This window comes from Coloeus monedula, assembly GCF_965178545.1.
Source record: "Coloeus monedula genome assembly, chromosome: 3".
NCBI lineage: Eukaryota > Metazoa > Chordata > Aves > Passeriformes > Corvidae > Coloeus > Coloeus monedula.
The window spans coordinates 112,508,900-112,524,891 of NC_138783.1; the positions used below are offsets into that span (position 1 = coordinate 112,508,900).

The window sequence follows — 15,992 nt, forward strand, 5'->3', positions numbered from 1 at the left end:
CGACAAGATGGCGGCACCGCCCGCCCACGTGACCCAGGCCCCGCCTCCTTCTAGAGGCGTCTCGGCCGCGCGCGCGCGGGGCGCTCTCGCGAGGGCGGCGAACAAAAGGAGAGCGCGGCGCAGCCTGTGTGCTGTGGCTGGGATCGTGATCTCGCGAGAACTCGGGGCCGCTCTCGTCCCGAGCAGAGCCGGGCGGGAGCGGGGGGAGGGGAAACCTCGCGGTACCGCCGGAGACTCCGCGCGGGCCCGGCGCTCCAAAGTCTCGCGACACCTCCGGGAGCGCTTCCCTCATCGGCTGTTGAGCTGCGCGGAGTTCTCGCGATAGCGCCGGGAAGGGAGGGCGGGGGGGCGGTCGCGTGCGCGCTGAGGTCAGCGCGCGCTGCCGGGCGCGCGGGGGGCGGGGCCTATATAAAGGACGGGCCCGCGGCGGGGGGGGCTCAGTCAGGGCAGCGATTCGTGGCGGAACCAGCGGCACCCACGGCAGCGACCTCCCGGCCCAGCGGATCCCCATTTCTCGAGGCGGAGCGGGACGAGCCCGAGACCTATCTCTCGTTATGAGTCATGTGGCGGTGGAAAATGCCCTCAGTCTAGACCAGCAGGTGAGGGACGAGAAGCGGAAAGGCCGCTCCGTTACCCGGAGGAGGCGCGCGGCGGAGGCTCTTGGGGCAGGGAGGGCGGGAGGGATGGTTGGGAATTGTCGCGTGGGGCTTCGCTTCTCGCTTCCCGGCGATTGTGTCGCAATTCCCCTCGCGGTAACCCCCACCTCCCCCCCTACGCGGCCTGTTGAAGCGCACTCGGTCGTTGCGCACTTAACGCCGTGCGGCGGCCCCGCGCCGCGCCGGGCCCCCCCCGTGGGGTTGCGTTGTCCCCGCGGCCGGGGCGGCGTTGCGGGGCCGCCGGTGCCGCCCGGCCCGGCCCCGGCCCCGGCCCTGCTCGGGCCCCGCGGCCCCCGCGCCGCGCTCGGACCCGCTTTGTGTGGGAGCGCCGGGAGCGGCAGCGGCCCCCGGTGGCCGCAGCGGGAACTGCGGCGGGAGCTGGGGGGGGGGGAAGGAGGAGGAGGAGGAAGGGGCGGTCAATGGCCGCCATTGTGCGGGGCGGGGGAAGGGGACACACACACACGACACGGCGCTTTGTGTGACGCCCCTTCCCTGGGGAGGCGGTGCTGGTGGCCGCCTTTGTTCGGGCTCCGGTGCTGCCGGGCTCCGGTGACGCAGTTGGGCCTGGATTCGTGTTGGTCCGCACCATTTATTATTATTTTCTTCCTTTTCATCCCTGCATCCCCCCCGCCTCCCTCCCCGCGCTGGGCGGGATCGATGGTTATCTAACTCTCGGGGAAGGCGGCGGGGGCAGGAAGAGCCCCATCTGCTGCAGCGGGACCGTGGCCGGGCAGCCCTCGGCCGCTGCGGCGAAGTAGGTCATGGAGACGGTCCTTCCCTCTCCCTTCTCCCCCGCCACCCCCCCGCGCCACACGTGACGGGCGCCGGCAGCCGGATTAGCTGCTCCTGCTGCGCCGGGAATCCAGCCCGCAGTGCCGCACTGAGATGGCGCCGGGGCTGCGCCACCGATGCCCGAGGCAGCGCCTGGGAAGTGTTGTCCCCACCGTGGGGATCCACTGCGAGAAGATTCATCTCTCGCTTCTTGTTACTTGTGGAGAGCCGCCTTGACCTAGTAGAGAGCCTTTGTTTTTGTTGGCTACTAAAATAAGAACCATTCTTGAGCCCTGCGTTGATGCTTCGATCAACTGAAGAGATGACATTTTAAGTGGTAGCTTTAAAGAGGATGTTATGAGGTCAGCCGTGGGAAAATTCTTAAAGAATTGAATGTCTTTAAGTGGCAGCACAGGCAGCTGAGCGCAGAAAAGGACAGTGCATTGGGGTCTTTGTTTTGGATTAATTCAGGTCATGTTGGAAGACATTTCTGTGCAGTATATTACATAAAACTGATTTGTATTTAAACATGCCTTATTTTTCCGATACAAGTTTGTAATCCGGCCATGCAGGCAAACAACTGTGATAAGTTGGTTCTTAAGTCTTATCGATTTCCCACTGCTTTCTGCTGAAATGAGTTCATATTGTGTTTGGCTTAAAAGCTGTGAGCGACACAGCAGCACTGCGTGAACTGAACATCTTTTGGAAGACTTTACTGGGAGACTGAGGGCTATAGACGTTTTTGAAAAACAAACAAAAAAGTCATATTTGCTGAAGTAATTGTCAGAAGACATCGCCTAATATTTTGTGAGCAGTAATGGCCTCAAACATGAAGGCTAATGTCTTAGTAGTGTTAATGCAGTTAGTAAATATCTCAAGTCTCTGCAAGCAAAGTGCTCAGCTTAAATTGTATAACTTGTGCTGAAGTCTCTGTAGCAAAAAAAAAATTGCCACTGACCCAGAGCCGGATGCATTTTAGCGCATTGAAATTCAGTCTATTTAAAACGGTTCTTCAACCTGCATGTAGTGCAAAGCAGAAGTCTGTGGTAGTGATTTGGTGGGTGTGAGATACTCTGCTGGCCTTGCTGCCCGTGTGGGTGCGTGTTTATTGGTGGGTATAAAAACATTGGAGATGATACAACGTGAGTAACAATACGAGACCTAGCTTGGCACGATGTAAAAAAATTTTTTTGCTGCAGTAGCTTGTTAGAACGTTCTTTGTTTCTGATGAATGAAAAGGGATTTTTGTATCTTTGCATAAATTCATGGTAAAACATGTTGATACTTGATTTTTTTCTTCTAGTTTTCTGGTCTAGACTTGAATTCTTCAGACTCTCAGAGTGAAGGAAGCTCTACAAGCAGTAAGTACATGCAAATTCTCAAGCTTACAAACACACAGTTTTAGAAATTGGGGGTTTGCAGCTGTGAAAAGCAATTTCTAAAGCCAAAATATACCGAGGCTGATGAGGAAATAGAGGAGGTTGCCAGTTAAGCTTGCTTTGAAAACACTGTGAGCTTTAGATAGAACTACTTAATTTTGTAGTGGTACTGTATGTGTGTACATTTCTGAAGCACTTAATTAGCTTGAGAGAACTTAAGTGTTCCAGTTCTGTCCCAGATTTTAGTTGCCCCTCATCTGAGGCCACTGGTTTAGTAGTAATGTGGTGATTTGTCTTCCTAAAACATCCAGGTAGAGTGCTAATGTTAACTCTTCTGATCTCAATTCATTGCATAGAAAGTGATATGCAAGGTTTAAGTATGTTAAGAGGGGGGAATCTTCCTGGAATTCCCATTCAGCTTGTGGCTGGTATGTTCTCATTCACTTGGCTTTAGCAGACAGATGTTTCTGGATTGTAAATGAGGAATGCTATTCAGAGGCAATTAGGTGTGGCTTCTGGTTTGATCAAAGCTGAATGGATGGGGATGGGTGAATTTAAGGGGAGGGAAAAGTGCTGGTAGTAATACTGTGAGTGCCAGTACTTGAATGTCACAGTAAGTATCTTGAGCTGCTCAAGTATCTGGCACCAGCTTAAGCCTTAATGGGTTCTAAGAAGACAGGCTTTTGTTGTGGACACTGAAACACCCATAAATGGGTGGGTGATTCGGTCAGAGGAACACAAGACATCTGTGCCTTAAACCAGCTGCCTAAAAGGGTATGCAAGAACTTTAATCTTCAACTGAGAGTGTGCTAGCAAGTGCTGTATTAAAGGATTCTTGTTTAAAAATGCTGCAAGAGGCCTTAAAGCTTGAGGGAGACGTTTTTAGTAAGCAGAAGCTGTTGCTGACGAGATGAACATTTCAAGATGTGCTGACACCACGGGCCTGTAACACTACCTTTCTTTTGTCCTTTAGAAGGCCGATACATTCCTCCTCACTTGCGGAACAGGGAAGCTTCAAAACAGGGTATGTATCCCAAACACAGTGGCAACACTTAACAGGTTCTTGAATCTCTAGGAGCAGACTGCAGAGGCTCTGACAGTACTGCTGAAGGCTATTACGCAGACTCCTTGAGTGTCCCGTGCAAAACATGGCAACTTCATCTGCTTTTAATGCACTGTTCTAGATCCCTTCACCAACTTATATCCGAAGCTCAAGTTCAGTATCCAACTGACAAAATACCTTCTGTGTCTCTGTAACAATTAACTGTGGCTGAAGCAGGATGGTCTCCCATCTTAACTTGCTATGTGATCGTGAGCGTTGGTCTGAATTGATTTCGTGGGTACTAGTTTTTCTGCGAGGGACTCTGATGTGAAACTTGGAGCAATCAGTTGTTTAGCATGAACAAATGGCACAGTTTCACTTTGTAAATGCATATTTTACACAAATAGATGTTGTCCTTGTTCAGCTTCCTGCAGTTTTATGGAAGTCCCTGGGAGTACTTGCAGAAGGAAATGCAGGCGGTTGGTGAAGCAAAGATGAAGTACATGACCTATTTTGGTCACGTGTTTACACAGGGGTTTTCGCTGAGAAATGGCCCTTCCATCTTCCATTTGAATATCTAAACAACATAATCCAGAAGAAAAGTTTCTTGGAACACTTCAGCGAAGTAAATCATGACCTTGCTGTGTAGGATCCCAAGGGGGCAGGTGCTGCAGCACAGTGTTGTCATGTCTGGTGACTTGGGTGGATATGAGAGAAACATTTTCCCTAACACCTATTGAAATATACCAGAATGCAGCAGCTAAAACACTTCCTGCAGTGCTACAATATAAAGAATTGGAGTTTTGTGGCATGGGAGGACTTGGATCTCATCTGTTTCTAAAGCAGTAAACTTCCACAGATTCTTTTCAATACTGCAGGAGGATGACTTGTATTATGAGTGGGTGGGAGGGCAATACTGAAATAAATGCTAATGTGTCTCAGAGTGCTTCTGGAGCTATGTCACTTTAAATCTGACTAGATGAAAAATGCTATATTCTAGTCTTAAGCCATTTGAAAAAGGATCAGTCTGGTTTTTGCCTTGCCTTTGTATGTGTCCAAGCTAGTGAGTTTGCTAGGTGTTCAGGATTTGGTTGTTTTTTTTTTTTTAATTATGTAAAAGAAGTATGGTCTGAAGCACCAAGTGATGAACAGCATGGTACCAGAGGTGAATGTTTTCGCAAAAGGGGAGGGATTGGTTGGCAGCCAGTTCAGTGCTCTTGTTCCCCAGTCACACTGACCTCGAATATGAGCAGTCTTACAAGAAACTGACTTGCTGAATCTCAGGAATGTGCAGGTTTCTTAAAAGCAGGAAACAGCTTTAACGTGGTTGTGAACTTTGCTGTTCGTAGATTTCTTCTTCTTGTGTGGTGTTTTGTGGATAATAGATGCAGTAACCTCGAGTTCTGTTATGACCTATTATGTATAGGACTGTCATTGTACTTCCTGGTGTGCTAGATCAGAGTTCAGACATGGCAGTGTCAGTGATTACGTGAGGCTTTTCTGAGGACTTAAACTTCACCTTGCAAAAAGGTGAATAGGTCATGAGACTGTAATCTGATGTGTGTGGCTTGTTCATTTAGTAGAACTTTGGCTGCCAATTTTCCTTGGTAAACCTAATGTTCAAAAACTGCCTTTAAATCTGGTTGAATGCTGTACCGCTGGCCTCATCCTGGTTTCCTGTGACAAGGTTCATAATTGCTGAATGGAAAAGCTCCAGTTCCAGTTCAGGACCCTGCTGGAAGCAAAAGGGCATCATGAGTTTTGGCTTGTAAAACTGAGCTACCTTGTAGGATGATTTGAAGTCTCTTCTACAGTTGTACTTTGATTTAAGTGATGTTTACTTCTGTTTGCACTAAATCAGTGATTTCTTTGGCTGCATTGAAACTGTTCTGAAATTTGGCTGCTCTTTGGAATTTTTAACAACAGATTTTTCAAAGCTTAGACATGGGGGAGCAACCTTGGGTGGTAGTGTTTGACCACACAACAAACTCTTGATACAGCCTTACAAGTGTAGTGACCTGATTAAAAAAACGCTTCCATTTACCTCCAGATCTGTCCCACTGATACTAATCAGTTTGCTTTGTAAATGGGGGAGTAAGGCAGTACAGAATTGCAGGAAATAACAGCAGGCATAAAAATAATGTCCTTGTGTTACTTAATGGCAGTTCTGTTTCTCAGCTGTGGGAGCTCAGTATGCAGGGCTGTCAGCCTGAACTGTCCTGCTTCCATGACCTCTAAAGCTTGTTGTCATGTCAGTTTCTTGTTAAACTTCCTGGAAGCAGCTCCTTGATACTTAAAATGCAGCCTGATCTATAGTAGATCAAAAAGTAAATACTAAGAACTGACTTTAAAGGTCTTATCCACGCTAAAGGAATCAGTGATTTTATTGCTCCCATCTTTAAAAAATGGATTATTGCTGCTGCATGTGGCAGGTTTTCAAGTGAGCTGGCAGTGATTTGTGTTAGTGTTACGAAGTATGAATTAAAACACTGGTTGAGGGAGGTGCATTGACAGCTGTAATGCTGTTCATAGGTGTAAGAACTACAGAACTGTTCTGGAAGTTGATTGGCTTAGTGAATTCTTATCCATGCAGTGAGAAAGACATTCTGGATGGAATCTCTGTAGGTTTTTACTTGAAAAAAACCAAAAGCTGTGACATTTTAAGGAATTTCCTGGTAGTCCTTGCACAGTCTTGTAATCATTCTCTTCACTTAAAAGAAGTTGATCCTATGGGCTGTTACAGGTTTTCTCGGGGCATTTACTTCAGTTTTAATTTGCCATTTGATGTCTGAAATCCCAGCTATTAATGCCAGTCATTTACGTAGAATTGACTTGTATGGCCTGGACCTGTGTTCTGTGCTGATCCACAAATAAAAGTCAGAGCAGGAATGCCAGGCTGGAAGGTGAATTGGTGAAGCAGGATGTGTACTCCTCTATTTGGTGTCAAAGTTGCTGTGACATCTTAAAATTATGGCAAGGTACCAGCTTCAGAAATGAATGCAGTAATGAACTAGGTGAATAAGGTTACTATGTAGGCTATTTGGAGTACAAAATTGTGATTCTTTGACCACCTCAAGCTTGGTAGAAGATCTTAAGTATAGTATATAAGTACTATATATATATCTATATCAGCTCAGGTTTTTCACTATTAAGAAACTCCATCTGTATCCCTGAAGATGGCTCTGTCAGTACCACTGCTGCTAGATCTCTTGGCAGGATGACATATCCCAATAGCTGTAGTGTGGCCTGAAAGTTACTCATAATAAAATCTGTATTTAGATGTCTTTTAAAGAAGCTAAAATAACTTTCTCGAGGTTAGTATCTTTAAAGTTGCTTCTTAAAGCACTTTGGAGGTCTCGAAGTACATTCCTTTATCTTATGTGCTGAAAAACTTCATTGATGGATTATTTTTGCTGTCTGTTTCAGTTAAACAGACAAAGGAGTTACAGTTACCACACTAGTTTTTAAAGTTCCCTTGTGACCAGTACATTTCTGGATTCTGGGTAATAGAATTTCTTAATGAAAAAAATCAGAGGCAAGGTGAATAGCACTCTTTTAGAGAACATCTAAAAAGGTAGGGTAATTCTGGTAGCAAAGCCTTTTTCAGAAACTGGGCCTAGAACAGCCCCTTTCTTTGGAATGAGTTTGTTTGGTGGTTGCTTTTATTGTCTGATGAATAGTTCTTGACGGGTTTTGTGCTATGGAACTGGCAAAGCATGCTCACAAGAGTGACATAATTTGTTTATCTGTTCCAGTATTTAACTTATTCTCTGCTGGAATCCCATAGCTGTGATTGAAAACGTTACACAAACTTGGAAGAGGTTGAACCTCTGAAATACAGTTTGTAATTTCTTAGTCCAGTACCAGAGCAGTGTTTAATGCTTCTTGTTTCTGCTACCTCACAGGCCCTGGTAGAAGAATAAAAGTGAGGTTTTTTTACTCAGTGGTATTGGCAAACTGAGGTACTTTGTGTTTGTTTGAGTTAACATATGTAAGTAGGCACTTATTGTAGGCAGGGGTAAAAGTGCTGTGGAAAAATTCAGTGTGGTTAATTTGTTGTGAAGACTTGCATATACCTTCTTTGTGTATGGTACTGTTAGTTTGTTTAGTCTGTGTAGATCACACTGCTTTGTGTACTTGCTGTATGATAAAATGTTTTATCTTCTGTTTGGATTTCTGATACCATTTATTGATCTCTGAGAGACCTTGTTAACCTCCAAAAATTAAATGTGTAGTCAGGGATTTGTATTGGAGAGATGACGTAGATGAGGCTTGGCAAGACTTAGCATCTTAATGTTTCTTCTGATACCCATCTTTCCAGGGTAGGCAGTTGAAATACTTGCACTATAAGGCCAAGTGCATGTTTTTAGACAAATCCCCAAACATGCTTGTACATGCAAGGAGGAACTTTAGTTCTGATAGGTGGTGAGAAATGCTCAGTCCCTTGTTGAGTAAGTCTTCATTCATTCACCTTCATGCATTTTTCATTCATGAAGGAATTCAGTCCCATAGACCTTCCAGTGAAGACTTCCTGGACAGAACTTGTTTTTTCTTGTAAAAGCCTGGATTGTGTAATGTATGGCTGAAATCCCTTTCTCTGCTAGGTTTCGATAGTGGTGGCTGGAGTTCCAGAAGAGACAAGGATGCTTACAGCAGCTTCGGTGCGCGGTCCGACCGCGACGCGAAATCCAGCTTCTTCGACCGTGGAACCGGATCGAGAGGAGGGAGGCAAGTACTTGTTTGTCTGGGTGGTGCACATGAAGTCTGCCTCAGCTCTAGCATTGCGCTTGTAATCTTGATGGTAAAATTAGAGTTCCAGGTGTGAACAACATGAGGTAGGAGGAGTCTTGGAGGGGAGGAGAGAGGGAGAGAACCTTGCCTTTAAAGCTCCATGATTTCAAGGATGGGCAACTTGCATGTGTTGAAAAGTGTGCAGTGTAGTCTGCCACCAGCCAGTCACTGCAGCTGTAGTGACTGGCTGACTTCAGCATTCACCAGAGAAGTGCTAGGTGGGTGGCTACTTCCAGGAGAACCATGAAGAGCTGTTGGGAGCACACAAAATACATCAAAATCGATTTTTTTTATTTCAACTTTTTTTTCTTGTTTAAAAAGTGTAGTTAATAAAACTGGGTGAGACTCTTGCAGGTTCTCTGCCTTCCTTACTTGATCAGTCTTACACACATCATGCGTTGTATGCACAAGTGTGGTGAGAGTGACCTTTACCGACTAGTAAAGCTGACCTAGTCCTGTATCCAGACTTTTCTCAAACATGATTTACCAGGCCAAAAACTAAGCAGTGGAGGTAAGGACTTCTTCCACCTTCTTTCCAAGTCAGTAATACAGGTGAGCTCCCTCTTTATGAAATAATTATGTGACATAATGGAGGTACTTGGTCACACGTGCAGTGGGGGAATAAAGGAACAAATTGGAGCACTGGAGGGTTTTGTCTGGATGTGGGAGACCTGTGTAGAATGAGGCAGAGGAAGGGGTGGGGGGCATACTAAATAATGCTGCTTAGGAGGTTTAAACAGAGCTCACTACAAAGAAGTGGCAAAGACTGAGCAACTTGGATTGCAGCTCCACTGGCAGGTGACTGTTATGCTTAATCAAATAAAACTGGTGATACAGAGTTCACTGTGCTAAGCTAAACTGAGCTCTGAAATCATGACAAACTCTCCTGTCTGACACAGAAAAATGTGACCTGGTCTGGTGGCCAGGACTAATTTCTGTTCTTACATCAAGAAGCAAGTGTAGATAACCTGCTGGTTTTGAATTGTTCCACAGCTGTGTATGTAATACACAGAGCATACGCTACTGCGTTGTTACAGCTTTGATTCTGCACGTCAGAACCCCCTGTTGCCTGGGAAGGGTGGTCTGATTCTCTTGCTGTATTTAGATACGAAGAGCGTGGCAGAGGAGGGGACTATGACCGGAGTGGCTTCGGCAGATTTGACCGTGGTGGGAACAGCCGCTGGTGTGACAAATCAGATGAGGATGACTGGTCAAAGCCTCTACCCCCCAGTGAACGCCTGGAACAGTGAGTCATGGGGATAGTATCGATTCATGGGGGGAGGGTCATTTGATAATTTTTGTGATTAAAAATATTTTTATCTTCTGCTTTTAGGGAACTTTTTTCAGGAAGCAATACTGGCATTAACTTTGAGAAATATGATGATATTCCTGTTGAAGCAACAGGCAGCAACTGTCCTCCACATATTGAAAGTGTAAGGTTTTTTAAAAATCTATTTTGCTATGCATCTGATAGTGGCTGTTCTGTAAGTGAAACTTGATGTCTTGCTGTCTGTAGTGTAGGGAAGAAAGGAAACAGTCTTCCTACAGCTAAGCTGTTTTGCTGAGGGGGTTTGTATATGATGAACTAAGACAGGGAAGAAATTGTGTAAGCTTTTTCAATGAACACTCATCGCTTACTTTTTAACTGTAACTTGTCCTTAAACAGTGAACCTGTGAAGAAATTCTTTAAAGGTGCTGATCTGCAGCAACTGCTGAAGCATAGGCAATGTTAGGCTAAGCATAGTGTGTGTGCTAGTGTAGTCTGCACTACAGGCTTGGCTGGCTTTGTAAGAATGGCTTACAAGACTGGACTAAGTATCTGTGTGACTCTGTAAACTCCTTAGGCTAGTTCTGTATGAAGAGCTGAAACAAGAGCTGCTTTATAAATGACTTTTTAAACTGAATGTTGTGTTACCTGGTGGTTGAAGGGGAGGATTCTGATCTTATTTCTTTTAAATATCTTACAGTTCAGTGATGTTGACATGGGAGAAATTATAATGGGAAACATTGAACTCACACGCTACACCCGTCCTACTCCAGTACAGAAACATGCAATACCTATTATTAAAGAAAAGAGAGACTTAATGGCCTGTGCTCAGACAGGTAAGTTAATAACTCTTTGCTGCTTAGTCTCAGTAGAAGTGGGGTCTTAAATTACTGCAAGTAAGAGGTCTGTACAGTAGTAGAACCCCTTGCGCAGAGTGAAATAGTTGCAGTGTTAGAAGCTAATTAGCTTTAGTCTTGCATCTGCTTTAGATGTGACTTAACTAGATTTATGGTGTTTGTCCCAAGAGACATGTTCATGTCTTTAACCACATTCCCTTCAGGATTTTGAGGTGCTGAGAGTGCTTCAGTGCCACAAGTAGCATCCATATACCAGTGCAGGTGTTACTGGGAATGTGCTGATACAGGATTAGTGTGTAGTTGATAGCAACTCTTAGTAATACTGACTTGTGTTCTACTAGGGTCTGGGAAGACAGCTGCATTTCTTCTACCGATACTGAGCCAGATATATGCAGATGGCCCTGGTGATGCCTTGAGAGCAATGAAGGCAAGTATTCAGATATCCAGTCCTGGAAAAGCGATGACCAATGTCATGGGTTTGGGGTTTTTTCCTTCCCCACGTGAGCTGATGTCTGCTGCTGAACACAATAGGTGGTTTTAAATGTCATCATTTTGGGTATGAAAGGCAAGTGTCTCAATTTCTAGAAGGCTTCAGGTGTTTCCCTTAAAAAATCCAGGCCATGGATTAGATTTTTCCGTACCTGAGAAGTTGTATGCATAACTGTCCGGTTTTTTTAATGAGTGGTTTTGTTGTTGCGTAAGCTTAAAAGACACTTCCCTTGCTACAAAAAGTACTTGGGTACTTGGTCACACATCTATGTTGTAGGAATTTCAGAACAGGAAGTAACTGGTTCTATGGCTGTTACTTCTCCACTGCTGAGGTTTGGGATCGCAACGCTTGTTGTAGAGACCAGGATTGTGCAGCTGTTGGCCATAGTAAGCCATGGCTGAACCTTGGGTACTGTAATAGGGCTGTCATCAGAGACACTGCTCAAACTGGCTCTCAACCGTGCTTTGTCTTCCTTGTTAAGACAAACATGGTGACCTGTCTTAAACATTGCCTATAGTACCTTTTTTCTTTCCTCTTGTGTTTGGGATGCTCATGCCAAGGTTTTTTTTTTCCCTTCAGGAGAATGGGAGGTATGGGCGCCGTAAGCAATATCCAATCTCACTGGTCTTGGCTCCCACTAGAGAACTGGCTGTGCAGATCTATGAGGAAGCCAGAAAGGTATATCTAACAGTTTATTATTGTAACATCGCTCAAGTAGAATTTTCCTTGGTGCTGACTTACTCTGTTTACAGTTTGCATACCGCTCCAGAGTTCGCCCCTGTGTTGTATATGGTGGTGCAGACATTGGCCAGCAGATCCGTGACTTAGAACGTGGATGTCACTTGCTTGTAGCAACTCCAGGACGACTGGTTGATATGATGGAGAGGGGAAAGATTGGACTGGATTTCTGCAAGTATGTAAAGTGCTGCTTGTCTGTGTTCAAATGACTTACAGCGGGATGTAGTTAAGGAGCTCAGGTTGTAGCTTTTGGACTGTCTAAACACCTGGATGAGAACTTATAACCCAGTGCAGGCACCAGAGCACAGCTTACAGAAAAATGTTCTGAAGAAGGTTTTTTACTACTGTTTAGGTACTTAGTCCTTGATGAAGCTGACAGAATGCTTGACATGGGGTTTGAACCTCAAATTCGTCGAATTGTTGAACAAGATACTATGCCACCAAAAGGGGTTCGTCACACCATGATGTTCAGTGCTACTTTCCCCAAGGAAATCCAGGTACTTTACAAGAGTTTAAATACTTGAAAAGCTCATAAGGCCAAAGAAGTTTTATCTTGGGAAGAACGAAAAATATATGATCTGATTTTGATTTTTTTTTTTTTTTTTGCCTCCCCTTTTTAGATGCTTGCTCGTGACTTCCTTGATGAATACATCTTTCTGGCTGTTGGCAGAGTAGGTTCTACGTCTGAGAACATTACACAGAAAGTAGTGTGGGTGGAAGAGCCAGACAAACGATCGTTCCTGCTTGACCTGCTAAATGCCACAGGTAAAGAACAGCTGCAGATAAGCAAATGAGGCAAAGTTCAGAATAGGCAAATCTAATGACTCAAGCAATAAGAACTTCTATTGATTAGGTGAATGAAAGGGTATTTTGTTAACATGCAGTGAATGTATTGCACTGGCTAAATGCCAGTATCAAGTTAATGTAAGCACGTCTGTTAATAAAAAAGAGGGGGAGGGAGGCCTCCAGTGATGTTACTTGAGAATAAATGGGCAGAGAATTGAAGCTGCCAGTTTCCAGGGGGTGGAGCCTGTATTTGTCTGTGCAGCTTTTCTTCTGCTAACCTGGGCTTTAATTCTTACTAGGTAAAGATTCCTTGACTTTGGTGTTCGTGGAAACTAAAAAAGGGGCAGATGCTCTCGAAGACTTCCTGTACCATGAAGGCTATGCCTGTACAAGTATCCACGGAGATCGCTCCCAGAGGGACAGAGAGGAAGCACTGCACCAGTTCCGCTCTGGCAAGAGCCCCATTCTTGTTGCCACAGCAGTAAGTGAAATCTGTAAAACTCGAGCATGTGAGCCTATTTCTTGGCCTGTGGAGTTTTACTAAGATTTGATTTAATCCTTTAACCACTAGGTAGCAGCAAGAGGACTGGATATCTCAAACGTAAAGCATGTCATAAACTTTGACTTGCCAAGTGACATTGAGGAGTACGTACATCGTATTGGTCGTACGGGCCGTGTAGGAAACCTCGGTAAGTATGACCTAGGGTTTTCACAGACAGCACTTCATACCTAAGTTGACAAGTGCAGTCGTATTGGCTGAGTAATACATTTCAAATAAGTACTTGAAAGAAGCCTGTGAGGTGCTTTCTGTGACCAAAAGCTGGTCACTGCTGTCTAGCCACTGTGGAAAGAAGCTACCAGTTCCTTTGGGTAATGTTCTTGGTGCCATTAAAAGACTCACTTGTCACCTGTAAGCCTGGTGTCTTCTGTGTCTGTCAGTAAACATGGATTTGTGGCCAGCTGTGGTGGAGTAATGGTCTCCAACAGCTTTCTCTTAAATAAGTTGTAGTGTTCTCAGGATTGGCTGTAAGGAACTGGAGTGCGGAATGGGTTTAAGTGCTGTAGTGTACTTGGATTGTGTGTAGCTAAAACTGAGTATCTGCTTCAGGTCTTGCCACTTCATTCTTCAACGAGAGGAACATAAACATCACAAAAGACTTGCTTGATCTCCTTGTGGAGGCTAAGCAAGAAGTACCATCTTGGCTGGAGAACATGGCTTATGAACAGCATCACAAAGGAGGAGGCAGCCGTGGGCGATCTAAGAGGTAAGAGGCACTGCTTTGGCTAGAGGTGTAAATTCAGTCCATTGAGACAGTTCTGTGACTTATCTGTCTGAAAATACAGTTAGAGGAGGATGAGTGCGGCATAAACTGAGTTTGGTGGGTTCAAAGGTGACAGCTGGATGTCTGTCTGGTGTTGTTTTATCTATTCATAAGGCAGTTAACACATAAGATCTCTTTCCTCTCAAGCAAGCAACTACAGCTGAGGTAGAATGATGTTAGCAAAAACCATTTAAGAACTGTAAAAGCAGCTATAAAACACAGAAATGCGTACCTACCTTCCTGTGCCAAAAGTGTACCTTAAGCCTCTATTTTGGTGTTTAGAAGAAGGTAATGCAATGCCTCCTGACAAAGAGAGAAGAGAGAATGCAGGTGTGAGGCCGCTTGTAAAACAATTCTGTGGTAGAATCCTAAAACACTGTAATAGAAACCTTTGTTTACTGGCTTACCAGGGGTAGGATGAGAGAACCCTTCCTCTTAAAGTAGTTAAGATGATCCAAACACATTGGGTTTGGTGTGAGTTTTTTGTTATCTTAGCAGCATGCTTGTAAAATACTCACTTGTACAGCATGAGAGAAGGTCATAAATGCATCAGTTAAACAGTAAGGGTTGGAAATCTTGTGGAGGCAGAGATTTCACTGAATCAAATCTTTCCAGGTAGCCTTGGGATGCTTATAAAGTGTGCTCACCTAAGTGCTGGCTGTTGGCCAGCCAGAGTCCAAGTACATGAACCTCAATGTGTGCAGTGCTTAAAATGCTGCTTGCTTCACTCCAGTGTTTGTGTCTTGCCTTCTGCAGCAGTCGGTTCAGTGGAGGCTTCGGTGCCAGGGATTACCGGACGAGCAGCGGCTTCGGCAGCAGCAGCTCCAGCAGCAGCCGGTCGACCAGCAGCCGCAGCGGCGGGAGCGGCAGCAGAGGCTTCGGAGGTGAGAGGGGCTGGCCAGGCACTGCTGCCAAGCACAAAACCACACCTAAAATACTTGCTGGGGTAAAACTTGATGTAATGTTTAAATATGAGATTATCTGGTGTTTGTCGTGCAAAGTCTCAGTATCCTGCTTGGATCTAGGCCAGTGCAAGTTACCTGACTGATGGTTTGACATGACCTATCTTTCCAGTATTAGTTTAATGTGCATTTGACAGTTCTGCTGGGTGGGGTTCTTCAATAGCCAACAGATACCTGGGCTATTTGGTTGTTGTGAAGCTGCAAATCTTTAGAGTTAATTAAGCATCACTTTCTCTTGCCTTTCATAGGTGGTGGTTATGGAGGCTTCTACAACAGTGATGGATATGGAGGAAACTATAACTCCCAGGGGGTGGACTGGTGGGGCAACTGATCTGCTTGCAGCAGATACCCCACCAAACAAGCTAATATGGAAACCACATGTAACTTAGCCAGACTATACCTTGTGTAGCTTCAAGAACTCGCAGTACATTACCAGCTGTGATTCTCCACTGAAATTTTTTTTAAGGGAGCTCAAGGTCACAAGATGGAAATAAAGGAACAAGTAGCCCTATCTCGAAGGTGGTTTTGAAGACTCTTATTGCTGTAGTCAGGATTAACTCCCCTCCCACCCATCCCCACCCAGAAACTGCATTTATAATTTTGTGACTGAGGATCATTTGTTTGTTAATGTACTGTGCCTTTAACTTTAGACAACTTTTATTTTGATGTCCTGTTGGCTCAGTAATGCTCAAGATATCAATTGTTTTGACAAAATAAAAATTACTGAACTTGGGCTAAAATCAAACCTTGGCACACAGGTGTGATACAACTTAAACAGGAATCACTGATTCATCCATAATATTACAAAGAAAAACTTATGCGGTAGCCTGCATTAGGGCTTTTGGTATCTGCAGATTTGAAAAATAAAACATCTTGAAGCATATCAATGCAATTAGTTTCTAATGTGGCAAAACTGTACTAAGTTAAAGTT

General features: G+C 44.8%; 1 protein-coding gene across 1 annotated transcript; it reads left to right on the forward strand.

Moving 5' to 3' along the window:
* The first annotated feature begins 446 nt into the window (after positions 1-446).
* DDX3X (DEAD-box helicase 3 X-linked) lies at positions 447-15,572 on the forward strand. The gene is made up of 17 exons (XM_082278356.1): positions 447-599; positions 2,731-2,788; positions 3,780-3,830; positions 8,453-8,576; positions 9,745-9,885; positions 9,973-10,072; positions 10,607-10,742; positions 11,105-11,190; positions 11,833-11,931; positions 12,006-12,166; positions 12,344-12,488; positions 12,612-12,756; positions 13,077-13,258; positions 13,349-13,466; positions 13,886-14,042; positions 14,856-14,983; positions 15,310-15,572. Exons 1-17 carry the CDS (start codon positions 555-557, stop codon positions 15,390-15,392), a joined length of 1,959 nt encoding a protein of 652 aa, XP_082134482.1. The 5' UTR covers positions 447-554; the 3' UTR covers positions 15,393-15,572.
* The last annotated feature ends 420 nt before the right edge of the window (positions 15,573-15,992 follow it).